This window comes from Orbicella franksi, chromosome 14 (genome assembly GCF_964199315.1).
Source record: "Orbicella franksi chromosome 14, jaOrbFran1.1, whole genome shotgun sequence".
Taxonomy (NCBI): Eukaryota; Metazoa; Cnidaria; class Anthozoa; order Scleractinia; family Merulinidae; genus Orbicella; species Orbicella franksi.
The window spans coordinates 11903039-11927166 of NC_138158.1; the positions used below are offsets into that span (position 1 = coordinate 11903039).

The window sequence follows — 24128 nt, forward strand, 5'->3', positions numbered from 1 at the left end:
GATGTTGTTTCTTGCCTCCATCAACCTGCCCACTGCCTCTCCTTTCACAGAAACCTGCTGTTACTCATGCCTTAACCCCACGCTGATGCTTTGCCTTTGGTCCAACCCAGGTCTTTTGACAGTGCAGATTTCCTTTGTTGCAGAGCCTCTGGATGTTAACCTGGCCTGGCAACTGAAGGAGGAGATCTCTTACTATTGGTCTCCGTCACACCTTCTCTACCAACACAAAAGCAACTTACCATACCCACCACAGCAGCTATCTTCGTTTCTATCAATGCTTGGGGTATCCACCTGTTCCAGCTCGTCCTGAACACATTTGCCAATATGCTGCCTTTTTAGCCAGAATGCTTAAAGCTCCCTCCATTCCTAACTATCTTAATATTATTGGCATTCTCCACAAAGAATTAAATTTACCCAAACCCTTGCCAATAACTGGTCTCTGCAGTCCCTTCTTATCTGGATTAAGTGTGTTAAGGGTCAGCCTCCGTGCCAAAAACTTCCCATCATCCCTGATCTCCTGTATCGGATACATTTGCAACTTAATGTGTGCTCCAGTTTTGATGCTTCATTTTGGGCCAATCTATAGGGTTTAGTTGTGGTGCAGATTGTGCAAATGATATGCAAATGATGTCCTCCCTTCATCTGTAAAATTTTTGTAGTAATTCTGCTGACCAGTAGATAAGGCAGGGGCACCCAACGACCGAATCTTTCCAAAGACGTCAGAAGTGTCGTAAATGGATTTCTCTATGTTCTAGAAGGCTTTTTAGTTAATTTGGAGATGCCCTAAAAAATATTTATCTGTTCGGATTTTTAAGGGGAACTTTCGTCGTTTCGAAAATTCTAGGGTCCTTTTTTGAGTCATCCGAAAGTTTTAGTTATCCTGATGGATCTTGTCGAAAGTTCGAGGACATTGAGAGACCATATTTTCACTAGAAAATTTTAGGGGAAGTTTTTCGTTATACGTGTGCCTATCGAAATTTCGCGAAAATACTATGCAATATAAATGTTTATCCGAATATTATAGGCGTTAAACCTATTCATCCGAAAACGTTAGGGGGTGTAAATTATACGACAGGATCGAGTACGCGGTCGTGGCCCTAAATTTGACCGCTAATTAGAAAAAGAAAGACATGTTTTTTATTTTAACCCAAAAAAGTGACGCAAGACTCACCCTTTCTTGTTTGACCTTTGATTTCATACACTGAAGCCCTTTGAAAACTCCTTTGACAAGCCCTTAGACATTTCAGTGACATTTGAAATGTCAAGTTACGTTGTCTAGGGTCTATGGATACATTATGGGCACAATGCTGTAGTCGAAGCATCGAGCATAATGCCAGCATAATGGGCATCTGTTCAGCATAAAGAGAATAATAATAATACTAATAATAATAATAATAATAATAATAATAATAATAATAATAAGGAAAAAAATTCAATAACTGTAATGAGAAATGTTCACTTTCAAGTGCTTTTAGTAAGGATTTAGCATATTCAAAAGCTTGGTTTCTTTTTTCAAAGCCATAAACTGATCGAAGTATCCTTATCGATGGAGGGTTCCATAGAAATAAGACATTTGACATTTTGATCGAGCGCTTTTGGGCATTACTTCAGATTACTTGTTGTTTATTGCTTGTAAAGTCGTAACTGATGCAATAAAATGTTGTGTTTCTGACTTATGGAGGTGTGTTTTGTCTGCAGGGATGGAAAATGTCATCATATATAACCAAGATCAGTTGAGCATAATGCTACCTCTCGAGCATAATTTTTAGGCATAATGCTGTTGTTTTGTGGGTGACGCTCAAAACATGTCAAAAGCATAATGCCCAGAATTTTCAAGCATGTGTCTCCAGCTAACGTTGTCACTCGACACAATTCCTCTCTAACTATTAGCTGTTCACTTGAATGAACTGAAAACTTCGCTAATCCCCCCTTGTTCATTTGACGCATACTGAAAAATCTTTCGTGAGTAGGCTGATTCAATGATCAGGGGAACTCCCTAACATAGTCTATACAGGTAAGTGCGGCCCCAAAGGGTTGGGTTTTCAGCCATTTTGGTCATAAATAGGGCATCGATTGTGGCCATTTTGGTCATAAATACAGTATGGTTTTTGCACTCTAGTCTTCAACTGGGTATGTTTTTTGTATAAACTAGTTTTTCTGGTCATAAATAGGCGATGGAAAATCGCCGATTTTGGTCATAAATAGGGTAGCGTAAACTTCCGAAAGTAACGACCCTCGTTACTTTCGGGAAGCAAGAAACATTATTTAAAGTTGGTACGCATGAGCTCTTTTTTACGGAATAAAAAACCGGAAAGGGAGGGGGGGTGGGTTCGCTACTTTGGGAGGGGTCGCTGGGTTGAGCTCGCTACTTTCGGGATTTAATAACGGTCACAAATTTTGACGTTACTTTTGGGGGATTGCTACTTTTGGGGGCTCGTTACTTTCTAAAGTTTACGGTAAGGGTTTTGGGAAGCAAACCGCACATCCCCACCCAATTTTTCTTGGAGTACCCCCCCGGGATTTGATGTCGGGCCAAATTGAGTTTCCTTTGAGTCAGTCGTTGTTCCGATGTGTTTCTGGTGTTTTCTATCACTCAGGGGCACCCAACGACCATTTTCTCTTGAATGCTGTTAGACGCTGTTTTAGGCTATCTGGGGTACTTTTAAAGCTCTGTAGGTTAATTTTAGGTTGCACTAAAAAAATTTTATCTGTTCGGATATTCTAGGGGAACTTGAGTATCCTCGAATTTATTAGGGCTTTTTTGTCCATTTCCCGAAAACCTTAGGTCTTATCGCCTTTCCGAAAATGATAGCTGACCTTTTTTCGGTACCCAAAACGACATTTTCAACAGTCCGAAAACAACAGACATTAAATTTCTCATATCACGAAAGTTCGAGGTGCCAATTCTCTCAAGAAAATCAGAGGGGATTAAAGGCCTTCCGAACAGATAATTTACCGAAACGATCCGTTGGGTGCCCCTGATAAGGCTCCTCAAATCACTATAATATTTATTAGTCAACATTGCAGGCACATGTATCATTTTACATTTCTAGGTCAAGGTCTTTGTGACTGCGATTGTTGCACTAAACATGGAAACTTGTTTTGTTTGCTTTCTGGGTATAGTTCATTTTACATTTCTATTATTCTTATTCTTTCTATTCTTATCTTAAATTAACAGTTAACTGTAAATAAGACCAAATGGTTGGCTTTTGTAATACGCATTGGGAACGTTTTTGATGACAGAGGTGAAGTTGCTGGAAGCTGCTATCGTAAATTTCTGCTCTGAAGTTTAGGAAAGATTGGCAAGAGGCAATCTGCCCTAAATGTGGATGGAACTACTACTGGAGGGTCGAGCTCCTGAAATTAAATTTCAGAAATCAAAGAAAACAGTTTCGTTGAGGCCACAGTAGCATTTGTCGAAAAAGTCTCTAATAAAGAACACCATGGTCTTAGGAGCCTCTAAAAAGCTCATGATTACGCCAGATTAATAAGTTTCAACCACAGGTTGTAGAATCCACCGCAAGAAAATCCTGATCTTGAGGACAAACTCTCCATATTATGCAAATAACAGTGAAGAAACATAAGTCGCATTGGAAGACGAATCCCACATAGCAGGAGCGAGGAGAACTAGCTAGAACTTCACAAACTGAAATGCAATCCAAGCTTTGAAATTTTGCCCACAGACAAAAATTTGTGGGCTTGTTCAAGCTGATATACTTAGGCACTTGAATAGGCTGATGAGCTATCACACAACAGCTCTTGCAAAAAGTTTTATAGGGACGAGTTTTTAGATGATGCCAATTTTGGTCAAAGGTGATGACATCAGAAGAAGAGCAAAGGCCAAGGTGCATAACGGCCTGATGAGAAGGTGGCCTACCTCTTTAGGTTTTTCTTTTTTTTTTTAATTTTTTTTTTTTTTTGCCTTTCCTTTTTTTCCAGGTAGGACTTGTTAGACTATGCTACAGCAACTTTTTAGAGGTCATAGGTCTGCATGGTAGCTCATGGTTTCTGCTGTTACCTGCCTGTTGCTTCACAGAGTTTGACACCTTTCTCTAACTCATTAATAATTCATCAAGTTAAAACAAAGAAAATCACAACTGTGAAGGAGGTTTGGATATCTGGTCTTGATTAGCATACTTCTTAGTTTTTGTTTCGATTGAGAAGATACATCAAACACTCAAGACAGTGTTTCATCAGCTATCCAAACACCTCGAATTTTGTCAAGAATACTCCCCTCCCAATGAAACACTGTCTCATGTTTGATATATTACATAATTTCTTAATTGCAAGACACGAATTAAGCTCTCTAAGTATTGGTGCTGGAGGGACAAAATTTGAAATATTCAGTGAACATCAGGGGTTACAATAAGTTTGTTAGCAGGCAGGCATCAGGATATGACAACCTTGCAGAAAAATGCTACGCCCAAAGGGGAGTCTGGGGGCATGCCCCACCCCCCAGAAAACTCTGAAATTACAATTAATTGTCAAAGAAAAAAGCCAGCTTGCTGTTTCGTGTCAAGTCACGACTGATCCAAACCTTTCAGGCTGTTGCAGTTTGCTGGTTACCTTTTGCAGTTTCATCTTGCATCTGATTGGTCATGAAACAATAAACATTCCAGAAATTTTCTCTGGTGTCCACGGTTTAACAGGAAAAAATGTAAGAGGTCGGATTGTGTGTTGAGTGACAGTCACAGGTAATTGTGATAGCTCGAGCAGCAAATCAAATTTGATGGAAGGAGAATGCCAATTAGCATACTATTAGTTTATATGTGCATTATGGCATGAGAAAATATAGGTATAGATAGGTGTTGAGTTTTACCCCTGCTGGAGGTCATAGGAAACTACTAATACTAGTAATAGTTATCACTAGATCTCCCCCCGCTTTCTTTTATTTCTGCTGATTGAAAACCTGACAATATTGAACATTTTTGTATGAACTAAAAATTTTATTTTTTTTTTTTGTAAACTGTATCACTCATACTGATCCAGTAACTTAGGTATCTTACCATGAATATGATCCAAACAATCAGCTAAGTTAACTAAACCAACACATTCTGTTTAACTCATTCTATCACATGATATTCTTTACATAATACTCTCACAAAGCATTTACAGCAGAGCAGTTTACCATATCTTGTTAGAAAGGAAGCAAAAAGTACTTTCTGGGGGAAAAAATAGGTTGCCTTCGTGGAAACTAATATTTCTTTTACAAAAATTTCGCTCAGAACTTTGTAGGGAAAAAAAGGTTAAAAAATTATAGTGAAACAAGGGCCAAAACCCTGCAGGGGCAAAACATAATTATCTCAAATTACAGAGGTGTTGAATTGTTAAAGGTAAATTTAACAGCAGAAACCACACAGGCCTATGACCTCTAAACATTTGTTATCATATTACCATGATAGTGAGATGGATACTGTACCTCATTCAAACTCCTCCTAATAACACAGAATACTCACTCAGTTTGGAAATGACAATGAAGCTTAATAGTTTAAAAAAGTCCTGTGGGGAATTAACCACATATTTTGTAAAATGGTGACTATAGATATGGACCACACATAGTATACCATTTGAAAGATATCATTTGTGGGATACCATAAATCAACTACTGTAACAGCCATAGAGGAAACCTCAGTTCGAATTGAAAAGCATTCAAAATGAAAAATGTTAAAAAATATCTCACTCCTTGTATAGTTGAGGTATACTCCTAAACTATAGCTTATTATACAGTGTGTAGGTTATTTTCAGATTAATTAACTTAAAAGGCTAAGAGAAAAAGTTGCACAATTTGTTGTAGTGGTTAATCAAGTCTGATCTAGGAGGAGGGGTATGATTTTATGCTTTCAAATGACAGACCTGTCCAAGACCTTTTTGCTGTTCAAATTTGATAAAAATTGACCAAATATTGTGCACGTAACGGTATTTTGTGCTACATGACACTCTTGGGAGTGAGAGGGGGAAACTTTAAAATGAAACAACAGAATGCTGAGGTGCAATTAGTGATAGCGCTTCACGGGGGTCACTTTTGCACTTAAATGAATAATAATCAGTGTAATTTAATTAACTGATACGTGTCATTATTTAATGATCTTTAATTTTTGGTTTTGTCTTCTAGGTGCAATATCAATGTCCATATTGTTTCTTACATTTGAACCTGCTACTGTGCTTGATGATGAACGTAAAACACCATATGACTATTCTTATTCGTGGATTGGAATGCCTATTGAGGTGAGCAAATGAAATCATTGATTATCCTTTGGTTCTTGTGGCATTATTCAATGCAGTCTTGGTCCGACACATTCTGTTTGCCTCTGCTGGCACATAAGCCTGCATCGTAGGCATTCAAAAGGGTAGCAGAGGGGTAGGAGAGGGGAAGGAGAGGGGAAAACTAGAAGGGCGAATTGTGATAGGAGGGGGACAATAATGCTTTGCCTTCTAGTTTACCCCTCTCCCTCCCCTTTGAATACCTGCCATGCAGGCTATTGGTGCATTAATTAACAGATTAAATAAATTGGTATGCGATCATCACTATGGTCAAAATAAACATAGCAGTATATGTATTTAAATGCAATATTTTATACAACTTATCTCAGTAGTAAACAAAAAATCTTATTTCTTTTGCAGTCATTCACAATGTTTGCATATATTTCATCCTATATGTGGACACTATTTTATTCCCTTGATGTCTGCCTTCAAGTTCATAATCGCCAATCATGGTAAATTTGTCTATTAATTGCTTAGGATGGAAGGTCTACATTGTGTGGTATATTGCAAATATTGTTGTGTGCTGGCCGTTTCTGTAATTGTTCAATCTACCAGTTGGTTATTAGCCCTGTCAGCCTAGTCAGCCCAGTCATTAGTCCCAGGGTGAGGATGTTTCAGAGTAGATGCACACAATCCCTTACTTTGACTGTTTCCACAACCTGTGGTGTGGATGTGGGGATTGAACTTATAGGAGGCATGCTTCCGGTAATGTTCTACAAATTGTTTGCCCTGAACAAGGATTTACACTTGTAAACATAATGAATGCTCATTAAACAAAATTCATATGGATTACATAAAGATCCCCCTTGAGAGCATGGGTGATCAAAATAGTATAAATTAATATCGTTTTGGTAAATCAAGATCAACATTTCTAAAATACAAAAGCATGATATGAGAGATTTTCACTTAAGCTAAAATAGAAATAATTTTTTATTTGCATTGTTTGTTTCGATGTTAATAAGCTTAATGGTGACGCAGCCATATTGCTAAAAACCATGCATCAAAATAATGGTCTCCCTATCATTTTACCTGTTCTATTTTAAGTTGCCTTTATCCTGACAGGCTGCTACATGTAAGTCCGTCTTGCCCATTGTGGATCTAAAAATGTCTTGAAGCGGAGAAGGGCACTGAAAAACCTTTCAGCGACCTTTCAGCAAAGCACAAGGTTATAGGAATTGTGGCCAAGATGGAGGCAACTTCATATAGAACAAGGAAAATGTCATGGAGACCATTTTGATGCATGGTCTTTACCATCACAGCTTTTTCTCTCTCTGGCAGGAGTCCCTTCAGTCATAGTTTTCAAAGATTGAATTCTTTGAAATTAGATATAATTTGGATGTTGTGGTTTGGAGAAGGGCAAAATATAATTTTGCCCAATGAACACAAATCTTCCTGGTCTTTGCTCTAAAACCTTGATTGAAGTTCACTTACAGTACATCTCAGTTTTGCCCTCTAATACTACATTTTTGCCTGAATAATACCATTTTGTAACAGGGGCTCTCCTTGTAAGCCCAGTAGGGTTTTTTTGACAGCTCCTGCTCTTTTTACGTATAAAATTATGTGAAAATATATTACTGTAAATCAATGAATCTCAAAAAAATGCTTGATTAAACAAAGTTCCTAAGTGCAAGTAAGACCAAAAGTAGAAGTACTAAATATCATTATCTTGATCAAATTGAAGGTACCATTGGTAAAATTAATATGGTGTTCCTATGCTACCCATCCCTCCCTATAAAGCTAGCTAGAAGCACCCAGGTTAAGCCCACTGTAAATTTATTACAAGTTGTTTAAGTCCAGGGCTTAAACACGGGGTGACCCATATATAACAAGGCTGAGGTGTTCAGCCTGCCAATCACAAATCCCAATGGACGACCAGTGCTCCCATTTGATTTGCTTATTCACTCAAAATTCTGGAGAGCGACGAGTGTAATTTTCTGTTTTATTTTACAAGTAAGCAATGCCTTTTGAACTACATATAAATGAAGGATAGCTTCAAGAGAAGAGTTACAAAGAAAATTGACTTTTTTAATTTCAACTTCATAATTTTGTTCCTCCGTTTGCAAAAGCCTTTTGTATGAATTTGCGCTGTTCACTCAAATTCATAAAATGCCTCATTTAGTTCTTTCAATGCCAGAGTGTCTTTGCTCCTTCAAGGATTAACACAGTTGTGAACTAAAACTTGCAAAAAAAAACCCAGCTACAAGCAGACAGTTAAGGGTATATAATTAATTATATCTACGGTAATATGGTTATTTTTTTAGCCAGTTATCTAAAAGAAATTCCATAAGGTGAACATTGGCTGCTGTTGTACTCTTGAGGCTAAAATTCAGCCAACCTTTTATGAACACAACTTTTGTTTTTATTGCATTCAGGCTTGAGCCTTCCTTTTCCTTTCTAACGTCCATATTCAGACGAAATCTCACTTTGCCGTTTTTCAAGTTTTCTTGTCTCTTCGTAGTGCTTTTTGTTTACAATTTCTTTGCTCTAAATATAGAACAGTTTGAGGAATAACTCAGCATTGTTCAATTTGCATTTTGTTTGCACCATCATAACACTCATAAATTTGAATAATTAACAATTATTCCATGAGTGAGCGTTGGCTATAACCAATCTCATATCCAACAAGCGCGAATGGAATAATTGTTTTATTAAATACGGTGCGTTTGTATACTTGGAAATTATAGCTTAATTTAATTGGGTTTTAATTTTACAAAGCGACCGGAAATCGATGTGGTGAAAACAGCAACAAGTGGGAAATTACATGACTTGCGCGCCATTTGTAAAATTAGTTGAATGAAAAAATTGAAAGCGAAGCAAGCAAATTTGCTGAATGAATTTACAATCAAGTAGAATTCAAGGAACGTCTATCAAATGAAGGAGATATAAACTTGTTCAGAAAGTTTGAAAAGCGTTCAAGTTTGAGTCATGGAGAAGAGCCAAATAATTGTGCACTTATACATTGCCGTTGTAATAGCGCTGCGGAAAAATTTGATCGTCATGTGACACAGACGTTGTGCCAAAATTATGCTCGACAAGACCTCTTTCAGAATTCCCTTGCTTTGAAAGCCATAGCATTTCGAGCTGTATGTGTGGAGCTCATTGTTGGCCAGATTCAGAGTCAAATACAGAAACTATCTTAGCGTCAGATTCATCTTCAGAATCTCCAAGGCCACCCTGATGGTTTTTCGTGGCTGGTAAAGAACCGGGCTTACTTCGGTTCAGCTCAAAACACTCAACTCCTTGAGGTGTTTTTTGCAAGGACAGCAATGATGCCTGTTTTCCTGAGGCCTTTTACAAATGCTCTAATAATTTATTTGCCTGGTCAGAGATAATGGAAAACGGTTTGTTGTGCGGGGGCGTGCGAAGGAAATGATCAATGGCGGCTCTCCTTATGGATTTAATCTATGAAGTTTTGCAATACGTGCCATCTTTCTTCCTCGCAGATGTGTAAAAACACTTCAAACAAACATTCAGTTCTTCTTTTGACATTGCTCATATCGGTTTCGAAAATTTGGTGCCACCAGGACTAGCAAGCCATTCTGTTAAGGTAAACATTGTTTTTGTTACATAATCTTCATGAGTGCGTAAAATCTCGACTGTCATATTTTAATTTTGCAACTTTTTGAGGAAACTTAACGTATACGCACCGTTAAATAATCTAATCTCGAACTTTGTGGCTTTTTTGTTGTTACTGGGACAGCATTGTCCATAATTTCCTGTATTTCTTCTGTAGATAGCTCACCGAATCTGTTTTTTTTCGTCCATTTTTTTCTCAACAAAACTTGGCTTCCCGCGAAAAAGTTTATGCCAAGCGACATTCACCACATTCATTTCCATATAACGTCAAACGCAGGTATAATGGCTGGTAACCGAGATCCAGTGAACCAATAAGAAAGCTACAATTGCATTATCCGAGGTTGAGAATTTAATAATTGTTAAATATCCCACCAAAATGCGTCTGTGTTCATAGGCTTTAACCAAAATCACTTCTTACTGGATTTGTTTTCCTTCTCGGCATGCTTAGATAAATGGAAACAGATAGCTTGTTGACCGCAGGCATCAGCTTTGTTATTTTAGTTAGCGACAAAATTTGAATGTTCCGTGAAGTTACGAAGATAATTCATCATTTTTGTTCTTCCAAGGCATCTTCTGAAGTGTTAATATAAGTTTTTTTCACTGTATTTTTATTATTTACCTTACATTATTCCACGTAAATAACGCCATTGTTTAACGAGAAAAACGCTATTTCTCCACGACTTCTATGGTATGCAACCGTTATTTCAGCTTTCCACCTTGCACAAAAAAGCCAACAAAGTGCTTCAAAGGTGGCATGTCCTTGCCTTTTATAGGATCGCTCCATGTTTAAAGCCTGCATTTTATGGTCTGATTGTTAGTAAGCTCTGTGATAAACTTCCTTGCATATGGCTACTGCCTTTGAAATTTGAATTAACAAATCAGCATTCCTAAAGTAGGCAAGAGAAACTGTACTGTCCTGACACCACTTGTATGTTTGAAGGAAACTAAGGCATTTATGATGGGCCACTTTTCTCACTTGATGCTACATTAATAGTCAAACTAGTGAGACAATCTCAGATAGTGCAGAGTGCAATTGATAGCTCTGGCATGGTAGTCCATAGGTACTCACCCCTGCTGAGTTCACTTCTGGTTTGTATCGACCTTGGTAGTCTGCTAAGGCTTTTCCTTCAAGGTTCAATAATAGTGCCTTAAAGCCTTAATGCCTTAGCTTCTTAGCCCCTTAGCAGCAGGCAGCCCCCCGCCTCCCTGCCAAAACCATCCCAATAGTGCACTCTGCACTGAAAGGGAGGTTAACAATGCAGCTGAAGTCATAAGAGATTGTGCAAAATGAAACATATGAATCAAAATGTTTGTGCCTGATACAATTTTGTTTGTCTTTATTTTTGTTAGTTCTGAAGAATACAAAATTTATTGCTCTGTTTTGGCAGACAGGAGGGTTTTAACTGCAAGTTATACTGTGTGCACAGCTGCTGTACATGTATGCTGAGCTCTTAAGGACATCCCTTATACATTTTTTATTCTGTATGTAATCTTTTTGTTTTCAGCTTTCACAGTAAGGTGTATCACCTGATGTCATGGCCTTTGGCTGCTTGGCTTGCAGGATGGGGTCAATATGCATATTTTGGCAGTAAAATTTAGTAAGTCAGTTGAATTATACACTAACATGGTTGTACAGTATTATTTTATATCTGGATTGCTGATTATATCAATCTGCAGTCATGAACATGTATTTATATACCTTGGCAGCATTCTGTTTAAATAAATGTTGCCTGAATTGTTATTTTGACAGTGACTGTAATCCTTCGTAGGAAAAAAGAAGGGGACTGGTACATTTACCCATAGTTCTTAGCGCAAGAAAATCCTTACAACGTTCATAAAAACGTACAGAAAAGTTATAGAATCTTCAAACCTAGGCTGCACAATATCCTTAGTACAGGAACTAATATTGTAAAAATTTGGCTTTCTTTGTGCCATATAGGCTGTGTTAGGCTCGCAAGGTATTGTGGTAAAATGTACAGCCGCCATCTTTTTTCCTAGGGTGGATTGTACACCAATAGTTCCCTAACTTAACTACTGCAAATGAATTTCCAAATCTCATCTGTTATGAGTTAAACCAGAAGCACAGGTGATATGCTTCTGGTTAAACCCATAAACTTTAACATGTACACTCATCAGCTGCTCTTCCACTGTAGCCACACTTTCCTGTATTTGGGTCTTCCAAGTCAGCTCCTTACCTGCCTTAACCCACCCACCTACCTACCTACCCACCTACCTACCTACCTACCTCCCTACCTACCTACCTACCTACCTACCTACCTACCTACCTACCTACTTACCTACCTACCTACCTACCTACCTACCTACACCTGTACCTACCCACCCACCCACCTACCTACCTACCTACCTACCTTAACCCACCTACCTCAACCCAACCTACCTATCTACCTTAACCCAACCTACCTATCTACCTTAACCCACACACCTACCTACCTTAACCCACCCACCTACCACCTACCACCTACCTGCCTACCTGCCTACCTACCTACCTTAACCCACCTACCTTAACCCAACCTACCTATCTACCTTAACCCAACCTACCTATCTACCTTAACCCACACACCTACCTACCTTAACCCACCCACCTACCACCTACCACCTACCACCTACCTACCTACCTTAACCTACCTACCAACCTTAAGGGCCCATTAACCGATTTATGCGCACGCTCGCGCGCGTTGCTAAGGAGGTGAAATTTCACTTCCGGTTACTTACGTCAGCCTGAGCGCGGAAAATAAAAACAACTCAATAACTTCCAAATTCGCTTACATTATAGATGTTTTTCTTTGTGTTTCACAAAATGCAAATTAAAAAATGTACAAGCAGAGACAAAACAAGAAAAAGACAGAAAAACAAGAGCAATAGAAAGAGAAAAACTAACTCCACGTGGCTTTGTTTGATCTTACCGAAGTGTGCTGGTAGTGTAAATTGCACACGCGCTGATTGGATAACTTCCAATATATATCGGGCGCACTTCCGGTTTCTTTAAATGCTAAAGGAAACGCGGTTTTTCATTAAATCCAGCCTTTTTCGACGGATTTCGATCAAAGCCAACTTTGGAAAGATAGCTATGCACTCCTTTTTCAAAATCATGCTTTTTTCAGAAAATTACGAAATTTTTAATATTTTGAAATTCTCTCAAAATCTGACCTTTTAGAAATGAAACAGAGCGTAATGAGGATTTAAGAGGCTGTCTCTGTAAGAACCGACCACTGATTTTACTTCGAAAATTCGATTTTTCTCATAAGCTGGGATTTCGAAGCCCTTACCTAGTCAATCACTAAAATGAGTTTTGTTTCATTAAAAATTCCAATTGAAGTTTTCTAGGATTGATTGAAGTTCGGTCCGCTCGACACAAGTTTCATGCCCGCCGAAACTGGAAAAATAGCACATATTGCCGGCGCTCTAAAAAAAATAATATTCGCTCAAAAGTCCCAATTCTTTCTTTCAACTGTAGATATATCATAGCAGTTTGTTAAGCCATGTTGCAATTATAATTCAATGTTGCACCTTAAACGGTTAAAAGAAGATTTTCTACCCGTTAAATCAAGTTTTGAACCAAACGCGAAAATAGCTCTACTTTGAAGGCACGTTTTTAAAATGTGGCACCTGTTTGAAACTGCTGAACTACATGAACAGAAAGTAGAAATGTCCCTTAATTTAAAACAATAATAAAATTTGTCTGCCCACTAGGTTTTCAAAACTAACGACCGCTTAAAGTTCAGGAAATTTTGAAAATATTCCGGTGAGTAACTAACACACTCGCCTTCGTAAAGTGCTCCATAAATTCCCGTAAATCTCTTACCTGGCTTCAAGATTAAAGTTTTGGTCCTTTGTAGCGATCCTTGAAACCTAGGTAGCATTAAAACTGCCAACTCCGTTATACTCACGGGAAGATTGGGAACTAAATCACTTGTTGTAAACGCAAAATGGCCGTGGCATTTATCAATCCTTCCTTGGCTTCCCGAATCACCGTTTACTGTTCATACATGTATGTGTGCCGAGAGTTGTCCAAAAGAGTGCTTCTACAAACCTTTCAAGAGGAGTCTACATGATTAAACCGACTTCGAGGAAAACAATGGTCAGTAATGCAAATAACATCGAAGTATGTGACGGTCAAGCTCGACACAGATCAGGAACGCATAAATCTACTTTATATACAAACCTACAGTTGGAAGGAAAAGCTGGCAGTTCTAATGCTATCTAGGTTTCAAGGATCGCTACAAAGGACCAAAACTTTAATCTTTAATCTGACACGTCTCCAGATTAATGTAGATACCATCTTATTTTCTAACAGGCAATTTTATTCGTTCTTTGATACAACCCACACTGTGATTGGTCTGACACGCGCACAAGCATAACTCCCTCACTCACCGATCACGTAGCCCTTCCCCCCGGGGGGGGGGGGGGAGGACTGCCTTATATGGGCTATATAGGTCTGTGCGGTCCCGAAGGGTATGGTTTTTCAGCCGTTTTGGTCATAAATAGGGTATCGATTTTAGCTGATTTTGGTCATTTTGGTCATAAATAGGGTACGGTTTTTGCACTCTAGCCTTGATATGGGTTTGCTTTAAGAAGAAGCCACTTTTTCATCATTATCGAAAAGAAAATCAACAAAAGTCCTTCGCAAATTTATATGTTTACGGTAATTTAACATTGGTTTGAACTAGGGAGCTAATTATAACGCAGGTCTGAAACAGGGTTTTGATTTGAGGGTCAGGTCGTAAATAGGGTTTCGAATTTTTGGTCAGGTCATAAATAGGGTAAGGAATATCGCAGATTTTGGTCATAAATTGGGTAAGGGTTTTAGGAAGCGGGCCGCACACCCCCTACCAATTTTTCTGGGAGTACCCCCTCGGGAGCTCTTCCAGCCCCCAAGAGAAATTTTTGCTCAAAAATACTCAAGTTAAGAGAACTTTTCGCATTTTCTACGAGTCGTAAGTTTACCATTTTTACACAACACAACGCAACAACACTACTTCACCGAAAATTGAAAGAAAGAGAAAAAACCTCTCTGACACGTTGAAAGTCTGATTTAATTAAATTGCACTTTAACTTGGTGCCACATAGTCTTCAAAGAACATTTGAACAGTTTTCATACTTTTTACCTTTAAAAATATCGGACTGAAAAGAATGTCATAAAATGCTCATCAAATAAAAATATTAAACTGCTACTGCAGAGACGTAAAAACAATCTAGAAATGAAAGCGTCTTTTTTGTTTAATATCCTGGGAACAATAGCCGATAACTTGTAAGCTCTAATTGAATTTACTCCCATATGAAAAACAAAAGTGTCGAGTTACTATTTGTGACTAAAAATAGCAAACATCTCGTGGGAACAAGTGGTGACGATTCGTCAGCTCTAATTGAATTTACTACCTTGTGAAAAACAAGAGTGTCAAATTACCCATTGTAACTAAAAAATAAAAATATTTTGTTATATTTGCATGCAATAAGAACAAAACAATCGTTACCTGCACTTACTATTGTAAACGTTAGAACTGCTTCAAATCTAAATAGTCTCGTCTCCTCTAAAACATGTCCTAAGAACTAGAACCAACGTTTCGTGACCTCTAATTGAATTAACACCTTGTGAAAAACAAAAGTATCAAGTTACCCTTTGTAATTTAAAATAAAAATATCTCGTGCAATTTGCCTACTACTCATGAACTGCTTCAAAACTCAAGACTCATCTCGTTCATAACTAGCCACCATTACACTGAAAAGTATGCACTCTAAAACAACCCAATGTACATATGTCACTGTCACACTCCCCTCCAAACCGGACTAAAAATCACAAACCGGCAACATAGACGTCACTCTTTATTTTTCAATAAGCAAAGTCCTTGTGTTTATACATACCTTGTGTTTCTCACGTACCATTTACCTTTACAACAAGAAATTTGATTGGCTGTTCATAGTAGATCCAATCTGATTGGTGTGACATACATACATCTCTCACTCACTCACTTACTCACTCACTCACCCATTGACCCGTCCATAACATTCCCGACGCGCCGACTAAGAGGTATTTTTTTTACAAAAAATAACTCAAAAATCGAATTTTCGAAGTGAAATCAGTGGTCGGTTCTTACAGAGACAGCCTCTTAAATGAAAATATTAAATCAATGGAAAAAATCCCGATAAAGTAATTTGCCTGGGAGCCTTTGCGTTTTTTCAGTATCAGTCACATGACCATGGGCGTGGCCCGATGACGTCATCACTAGTGTTACTGATCATGAAAAAGTTAAAACACATGAAATAACTCTGAACTAACTAAAAATGATGAGGTTATATGAGAATAAATTTTCCTTAGCAACGGCTCGAAAAGATCGGTTAATGGGCCCTTAACCTTCATACATAATTCTTTGTTTGGATAGGTTAAATTATGGCAGCTAAAGGACAGATGTGGACATACTATACGATAATATATATATCTAATTACAAATGGCAGATGTTACATAAAATAGAGAGTAAAACTTTTAACATAAAGAGTTATAGACAAGGAACTCCTCAGATAAGGGAATTAAAAGAATTGAAAATATAAAATCCCTTTTTGATTATCGCAGTTGCTTCTACGTCAAAGGAGAACTAAGTGCTTCAGCATGAGCATTTTAAATACATGTAGCACTTCTTTTTTTTCAGTTGCTCATCCCATAGCCGAGCTCTTGTTCATTATTTGGTTTGTTATGTTCCGCTGCTGTTTGTAATGTTAGCCCTTCCCGTCATTTACTGGAAAGCTTATCAAAAAGGTATGCTTGTATAATCACTGTTTCTTTCTTTTTAATTGAAACCTTGTATGGCCATGAAGCAAATTTACTTACTGACTGATTAGTAAGACTTTGTATGACGTAGATCTGATAGTTGTATTAAATAAATGCTAACAAGCCGGCAGTAATCTATGAAAAACGCTTGACTGCGAACACTCATTTCAGGATAACTGTTAAGGGAACCTAATAATAAGTTAATCAGCAGGAGCAATGTTAGGGTTAGTAAAGTGATTGAAGGAGGAAGAGTAGCTTGGTTTTGTTTCTCCGTTCTTATTGAAATCCTGGAATTTAAGTTATTTTTGCAAACAAGAAGAGTCAGGTACATGCATGTGTTTGGAATAGCGCTAAGCAATGTGGTTTAGTAGTTGAAAATTTAAAACGGGGAGAGGCGTGATGATATTAGTGAGAGAGCATAATATAAATTATGTTGTGCGGCATTTGTAGTTATAGAAAGCTAATGTAAAATACAGCATAAACTTCCTGCTTCCTGTGGATTCTTCTACTGAGGCCCAAACATTTTGAAATGCAATTAATTATAATAGAAATTAACGACACAAGAGACTTTCAAAACGTCTTTGCTTTAGCAAATTAGCTCATTGTGCACTATTAGGATTGGAAGGTGCAATGGGCTAATGGTTAGTGCACTGGATCGAGCTGGCCAGGCTCAAGCCCAGCTTACTGGGTCGCTGGGTTGTGTTCCTGAGCAAGACGCTTTCCTCTCACAGTGCCTCTCTTGGCAGGTGTGTAAATGGGTAGCGGTGAATTGTTGGGGCAACCTGACAGAATACTGAGGAGCAGCCTGCAATGTACTAGCATCCTATCCTAGGGTAGTAACAATACATAGGTGCCTGTTGTGCACTTTGTAAAACGTGTTGTTAGTAAGTACTAAGTAATTTATTTAAGACGGAATCCACCAGAAGTTCGAGTAACAAGTGGACAAAAACCTAGTACCAGGATTATTTACATCGTATTGCAAACTTCTGTACGGCTGTTTTAAATATCTTCTCAAAAAAGATCATTTCTAGCAACAGCAAACGTCGAAAACGAATGTTGAACTTCTTATGAAACACTTGAAAGTACTGGTGAAATGAAACTGATAATGAAATTTTGCCTGTGTTTGCACAAGTTCTCTGAACTTTGAAATTCATTTTCTCTCGTTCCCACGGGAAATTGTTTTCGGTGTTATTTCAGGCAATTATTCATGTGTTTACTTTTAAGAAAATGTAAAAATGACGGTAAAATACTTAAGATTATTCTGGTACCAAAGTTTTGTCCACTAAAACCTGAAATTGCTCTCTTTTCTATCAGATTTTGTCTTAATGTTGATAACACAGGGAGTGCTTGTGCAATCACCCGAGCCACTCAGAGGCTCGTGCTAAAAGTTGCCAGACAATAATAATGATATGCTAAGAACATCTACAGAGTTAAGAGTAAGTTAGATAATAAAGTGATGCCAAGATTCTAATAATTACTGAAATATATAATACTCAACGTTTCGGTCCTATCGTGACGCCATTATCAGGATAAAATAAGTGTCAGAAGCAAATACTTAAGTAGGCTAGAGCTGAAAATTAACATACTAATTAGATAGCTACAGTATGTTAATTTGCAGCTCTAGCCTACTTAAATATTCCCTTTCTTATAATTATTTTCTCTTGAAAATGGTGTCATGATCATTAAATCCTTCAGTTATTTTTGCAAACTTTGCTTTAGTAAATCTCTTTTGAACAAAAGGTTATAATAATTCAGGTAAATAGATAAGGCTCAAGAAGTATTTGCTGTTTAAAGATTGACAATAATTTTATATGAGCGGGGTTGGGTAAATTATAGATAGCAGAAATTGATTCAAGATTTAGGAGGTGACGTAAGAAAAGGAATTTTGCAGAAACTGATAATTATAAGAATTTTGTATGATATTATGACCGCTGACTCTCAGATGAGATGCGTAACACACAGCAGAGGACAGCAGCAGAGGTGAAAGAGCGAAGAGGAAAGCCACAGTTGCAAGCTTTCAAAAACCCTATGTGAGGCAGAGTTCGTCTGCCTGAACTGCAGTCGTATCTGTAAATCACCAATTGCATTTTGGATTGTTTAGCCACAACAAACGTCGCACCCAAGCAACAGTGCTCTGATACACGGGCCTTAAACGGCCTAAGGATGCATACCTCCACCTGTCAGACTGTATGGTGTCATTTGAGGCGCAAGGAAGTTATTTATATTATTTGACACGTGACCAAATTCGGCAGACATCGCCTGATTAGCTGACTTTATCATCAACTCATTAGTCAAAACGAGGTGCAGCTGATGCTCTCCAATTCCACACTACTTCCTTGTTGGAGGTCACCCATTATTTCTTGTCTCGGTCAATTGCTGAGAGTAGATTCTTTAGCTCCCCTGACTAGCTTACAAAATTCTCCATTATCACTTTACATCTGCTGCGGCCATCCCCTCTGCACAGTTGTCCGTATGATTACATTGAGAAATGTGTCATTGTCCAAAGACAATGTTCCTTTACATCAAGTGAGCCACAAACTTTGAAAGCCTTGTAGAAGGCTGAGGGGTTTATAGCTGTCGTACTTAAGACATAATTAGAGGTTGCTGAAAAACATTAGTTTCCTATTAAAAAATGCATGTTTTGAAATCCAAATTTTGCCCTTACTTGTTAATTGTGAAGATTGAACAACAGTGGTCTACTGTACCATTATCTAAGAAATAATATTAAGAGGTAATGCATTTTGTAACAGGAGTTGAATTTGAAATTTGCAAGTGGTTGCATAACACTTGATCCGAAGCATTGTAAAAAGAATACTTTATTTTTTCAGTGTCACAAAATATCAGAAGGAGTGGCTACTTCACAGATGCTGAGAGAAGTCTGCAAAAGTCTGTTAGGAAAAAGTTTAGTTTAATTGTGTTTGTGTTTGTATTTTGGTGAGTATGTCCTAAATCATATCCGAATGGAATGCTTTATATTTTGCTTACAACACATCATTATAATTAGGATCACTTAGTGCAGTGATCGTCAGTTAGTCGTCAATTGTACCTTGGCGCATGCAATGTTTATTGCACAAGGGCACAATTTTCCACAAGTGAAAACTTTCTAGGTTTCCTGTTCATAAATGTCAGCAAGCTGTTGTTATAGCATCATCTATCGTCTAGTCCTCTTTGTCCCATGGGGGTGTGGAGCTCCACAGTTGCCTTCCACCTCTGTTGGTCTTGAGCTGCTCTTTTGGCCTCTGTCAGGTCTTTCTAGATGCTTCTGCACCATGCGATTCTCGGTCTGCCACATTTCCGTGTGCCTTGTGGGTTCCAATCCATCGTGTGGCGCGCTATGTTCCTCTCACCCCGTCTAAGTGTATGAGCAATCCATTGCCAGCGTCTTCTTTTAATGCTGGTGTTGATAGCTATAAATCTCTGTTGGTGATTATCTCAGGCCAATACACCCTCAGAATCCTCCTCAGATACCTGTCGACGAAGGTTTGCACTTTCTTTGTTGATATTTCTATTACAACAATAACATTGCATTAGGATACAAAAATTGCCTGCACTAGTAACAACAAAAATTACTCACATTGCGTGCGATACTTACTCTACTTACAGTACAAACAAAACCTATGATTTAAGGTTACTTCCCACCTTCGCGGGTGTCCTTCGGGAAAAAATTCGTACGCGCGCCAGTTCTAATAAAACCCCAACAAACTATAGATCAGAAGAAGGCTTAATAAATGTTATTTACGATAAAACATACAATTTAAAGGGTTTTTCTTTTAGGAAGTGTCTGGAGCTGGTAAGGAGTGAAACGACCGAGGTTTCTTCTATTGAATTTATCGGCTATCGGATGCCGCCACACAAGCAAAACGGCTGCACGGTCTTGTTCACAAGGCATCAATCAACATTGGTTGTTGGGCTTTTTCGATATTCTGATTGGTTGTCTAGATATCTGCATCTAAGGTTGGAGTAGCTAAAAATATTCAAGACGTGTTGCGTAAATGGACCCCACTAGAGAAATATGTTAAATATCCAAATTTCCCTTCACAATTTCGTTTGTCATTATCCCTGGAATGTTCTAGCGAAACTTCACGAAAATCCGTCAATTCTGCATACCCTATAAATTCGCTCAAAGTGGATGTATTCCTCCCAAAATCAAATGCGAGACTTTAGTTCCTAAAAGTTCGTAAACAACTCACGCTATGCCAGGAGATTATCTCGCCTTATGATATCAATAGAACAACAGGACCTCGTAGCGTCAATGACAATGGATCAGGATTTCCCGGGAAAAGCATCGCATTGCAACACGTTTTCTATCTCGCTCCCGCGTTGAAGGGAAAGACACTTAAACGGGCAAAGTAGCCTAAGGCAAAAGAACAAATGGGTGACATAAACAATACCAAATAACATGAAATACAAGCTCCAAGATGAGCGTTGTTCGCGAAAATTTCCCCTGGCGATTTCGTCCATTTAAGCGATTATGACACCTTCCTGGTTTATCAACTTTATTTGAAAATACGTTTTTTTCGAAATAATCCGGCAGCTTTTTGAGATTTTTTATATTTTTCTTTTGTAAACTTTAGATAAAATGACTTAAATTTTGTGCCCTTGAAGGTGGGACGTAACCTTAACAATACTATCACAACTCACAATAATATACGGATTAAGCCAAGCCCAAAAGCGTAGCTCCTGGGCTGGGTTGTTCAAAGCATGATTAAGCTAACCCAGCATAAGTGAGAATTTTGATGTGAGTTTTTTTTTTTTTGTTCAACTTGGCGGTGAGGTTTTCCGTTTATATTGTTTGGCCTTCTGAGTTTGAATAATCTCAAACTACACAAAACATAAGCTGTGGAAAACATTTTTATACCTTATGCTTTGGCTCGCGTTTAACCCTGGGTTAGCATTAACCGGCTCAGTTCCAAACAGCCCGGCCGTGATTACAGTAAGTTAACCTGGTTTGAGCCCGCGATCCAATAATAAAGCCAGTACTTGGTCAGCGGTTAACTTCAAAAAAATACGTGACCTCGATGAGCTCAAAACGTAAGCCCGCCATATGGTCATGTGATACTGGTCTGCGGATACCTTGTTTTTGACAGATGTCAGTTGACCATAAAATCGAGGTCCAATATCAAAGATATATTTTTTCCCGAGAGAGCATGGTAACGAATCCTGCAATCTGATTGGTTCCTGGCGCGGTCCGGATTTTCCTATCTCTGACCACGGTCACGCTAACAGCGGGAAACAGTGCGGGTGAAAATGTCGTGTTCGTCAATTTTCATGAGTGAACCGGCGGTAATCGTCAGCCTTTTCCCTTTTTAATCAACGCAAGTTTATATCTATTCACTTTTAAATGGCAAGGAAAGTCACTGTAAGTAAATTCAGTTGAGTGTTTTGAAACTTTGCACGAAATTTCACACTGAGAAAACAATTTTGGAGAACTTAACTGGTGAACTAAATACATCTAATTAACAATTAGACCCGTAGCCCGTCAGGGCTACGGGTCAATAGCCCACGAGGCGAAGCCTCATGGGCTATTGACCCGTGGCCCTTGAGGGCGAAGGGTCTAATTGTTTTAGTGTCGCCCAGCTAGTCGGACAGAAAAGGCAATAATAAAGTTAGCAAATGCAAGTTGAAGAAATATTTATTTGGGAATAGAACGAAAGAAAGCGTCACGCTTGACTGCCCCAATTTCGCTACTCGAAGACTAAATCTAATAGTCCTCTAGTAGCGTAGCCAATTAAAATGTAGGATTTGCATTAGTCCACTAGTTGGGTGTTATTAACATAAAGTAGTTTGGAATAAATCTGTTCTTTAATACACATTTCTTTGTCTAGTATCTGAGTTACTCGCTCGTTCGCTCGGTAGATTTTTTGCGATGGTTTGTAGACGGCACGTAAGCCAATTCAATGACAAAGTTGCGTAACCAAACCCACTTGTAAGCCAATTTACCGCAGGAAAAAAATAAATATGTTATTTGCCGGCTTAAGGTCGGTCCGTATAGACCTCGGGCTTGAAAATGCTGCCATCGGCCAGCGGCCTCGGGCAGCATTTTCAAGACCTTGGTCACAGTTTTTTTACTACACGGACCTCCCAGCCGGCAAATAACATATATGTACGCTGTACACCAAGGCCCCATGTCCTATTAGCTGGAGTATGGCCGCCATGTTGTGCGTCGTCATCGTCGTCGTGCATACGCGCCCACGAACAATACCGTTAGCAATTTTTAGCATGAGAAAAGCGATTCATGGGTTTCTATGAGTATGGGACTCCGCTTGGCGCCCCTTCAGACCCCTGGAGCTCCGCTACTCACATTGTTTACAGTAATTGACAATTATTCACCGAAGGCAAAGTGAACTTTGGTGAATATTCACCAATGTTCACTGAGTCTGAGGCGAATAATTGCTTTAGTATAATTTTCAGAGGTGAATATCAAGGCCTACAAAATAACAGGCAAAAACATAAAAACACAGACGCGATTGTTTGTTTGCATACACATACTCAGCCGTAGTTTTAATGATAAACATACATGTACATCTATTGTGAATCAATTTACGCTCATCGAGTTCGGCAGTAAAAGAAACAAGCGAAACACTACGAACAATAAAATCATCCCGTACCTTTGTTTTATCGTTGTTGACTTCGTTCACAGTTGTCGTCATCGTCTCAAAATGAGTAGCTTTAGTTTGAACAAAAAAAAATGGCAATCAATGTAACCACTGCGTTTCATGACGATTCTTAAATGTCTTGAATACGAGTTCTTGAAAAGATTTTTGGTCCAAGGGAGACAGCAGTCATTATGAAAATTCTTCCTCCTTTCAAACGTCCTGGACTCGGAGTGATGTCTTTCGAGTAAATGAAAATTTTATTCAGCGACTGTCCACCATGTTTACTTGCCGAGATGGCAAAGGTGGCGAGCTTAGCAACCAAGCTCAGAAATGTCATATTTACCGCCTAGCATGGTACTTGGTCAGCAGTTAACTTAAAAAACACGTGACCTCGATGAGCTCAAAACTTGAGCCCGCAATATGGTCACGTGATACTGGTCAGCAGATACCTTGTTTTGACAGGTGTCAATTGACCATAAAAATAGATGTCCAATATCAAAGATGTACGATGTAAACCAAGGCTGCATGTCCTACAATTAAAGGCCTTAGCAAACACTGGAGACGGCGAGGTGGACGTCAACCAGAAGTAAAATTTCCCGCTCTCGAGCCAATTAGCATAATCACGTGGAGTGTTGCCCGCGTCCTCCAACAGTGGCGACAGCGAGAAAGGTAGGTTTGGCTGCCTCGAGAGACGGTCACTTTCTTTTCTGATTTGTAGCACCTAAAATACACGGAAACTCCTCTATAAAGTCAAAAAATGTTTTTTTGACGCTTATATTTATATTTTATTTGCAAATATTTGATCTTTCTTTTGCTTTACAGCGAAAATCACGCTTCACATTGGAGGTGTGAGTGAAGAAGAAAGATGGCAAGCGAAGCCCGCAGCGAAGGAGAGAAAAGCAAAAGAAATGGG

At 38.6% G+C, this 24128-nt stretch overlaps 2 protein-coding genes across 5 annotated transcripts in view; both read left to right on the top strand.

Moving 5' to 3' along the window:
* The window catches only part of LOC145467699 (G-protein coupled receptor 143-like), an 88383-nt gene that overhangs the window by 4599 nt on the left and 59656 nt on the right, over window positions 1–24128 (top strand). For all 3 annotated transcript variants that reach the window (XR_014042093.1, XR_014042092.1, XM_081451304.1), the window contains exons 2-6: window positions 6113–6225; window positions 6622–6713; window positions 11343–11435; window positions 16501–16607; window positions 19448–19553. Coding sequence is in view for 1 of the 3 variants with exons in the window: in XM_081451304.1 (XP_081307430.1) it covers window positions 6113–6225; window positions 6622–6713; window positions 11343–11435; window positions 16501–16607; window positions 19448–19553 (511 nt within the window). In the remaining 2 variants the exon portion in view is untranslated. The remainder of the gene's footprint in view (window positions 1–6112; window positions 6226–6621; window positions 6714–11342; window positions 11436–16500; window positions 16608–19447; window positions 19554–24128) is intronic.
* The window catches only part of LOC145467730 (uncharacterized), a 256990-nt gene continuing 252420 nt past the window's right edge, over window positions 19559–24128 (top strand). For both annotated transcript variants that reach the window (XR_014042098.1, XM_081451330.1), the window contains exon 1: window positions 19559–24127. Coding sequence is in view for 1 of the 2 variants with exons in the window: in XM_081451330.1 (XP_081307456.1) it covers window positions 24081–24127 (47 nt within the window). In the remaining variant the exon portion in view is untranslated. The remainder of the gene's footprint in view (window position 24128) is intronic.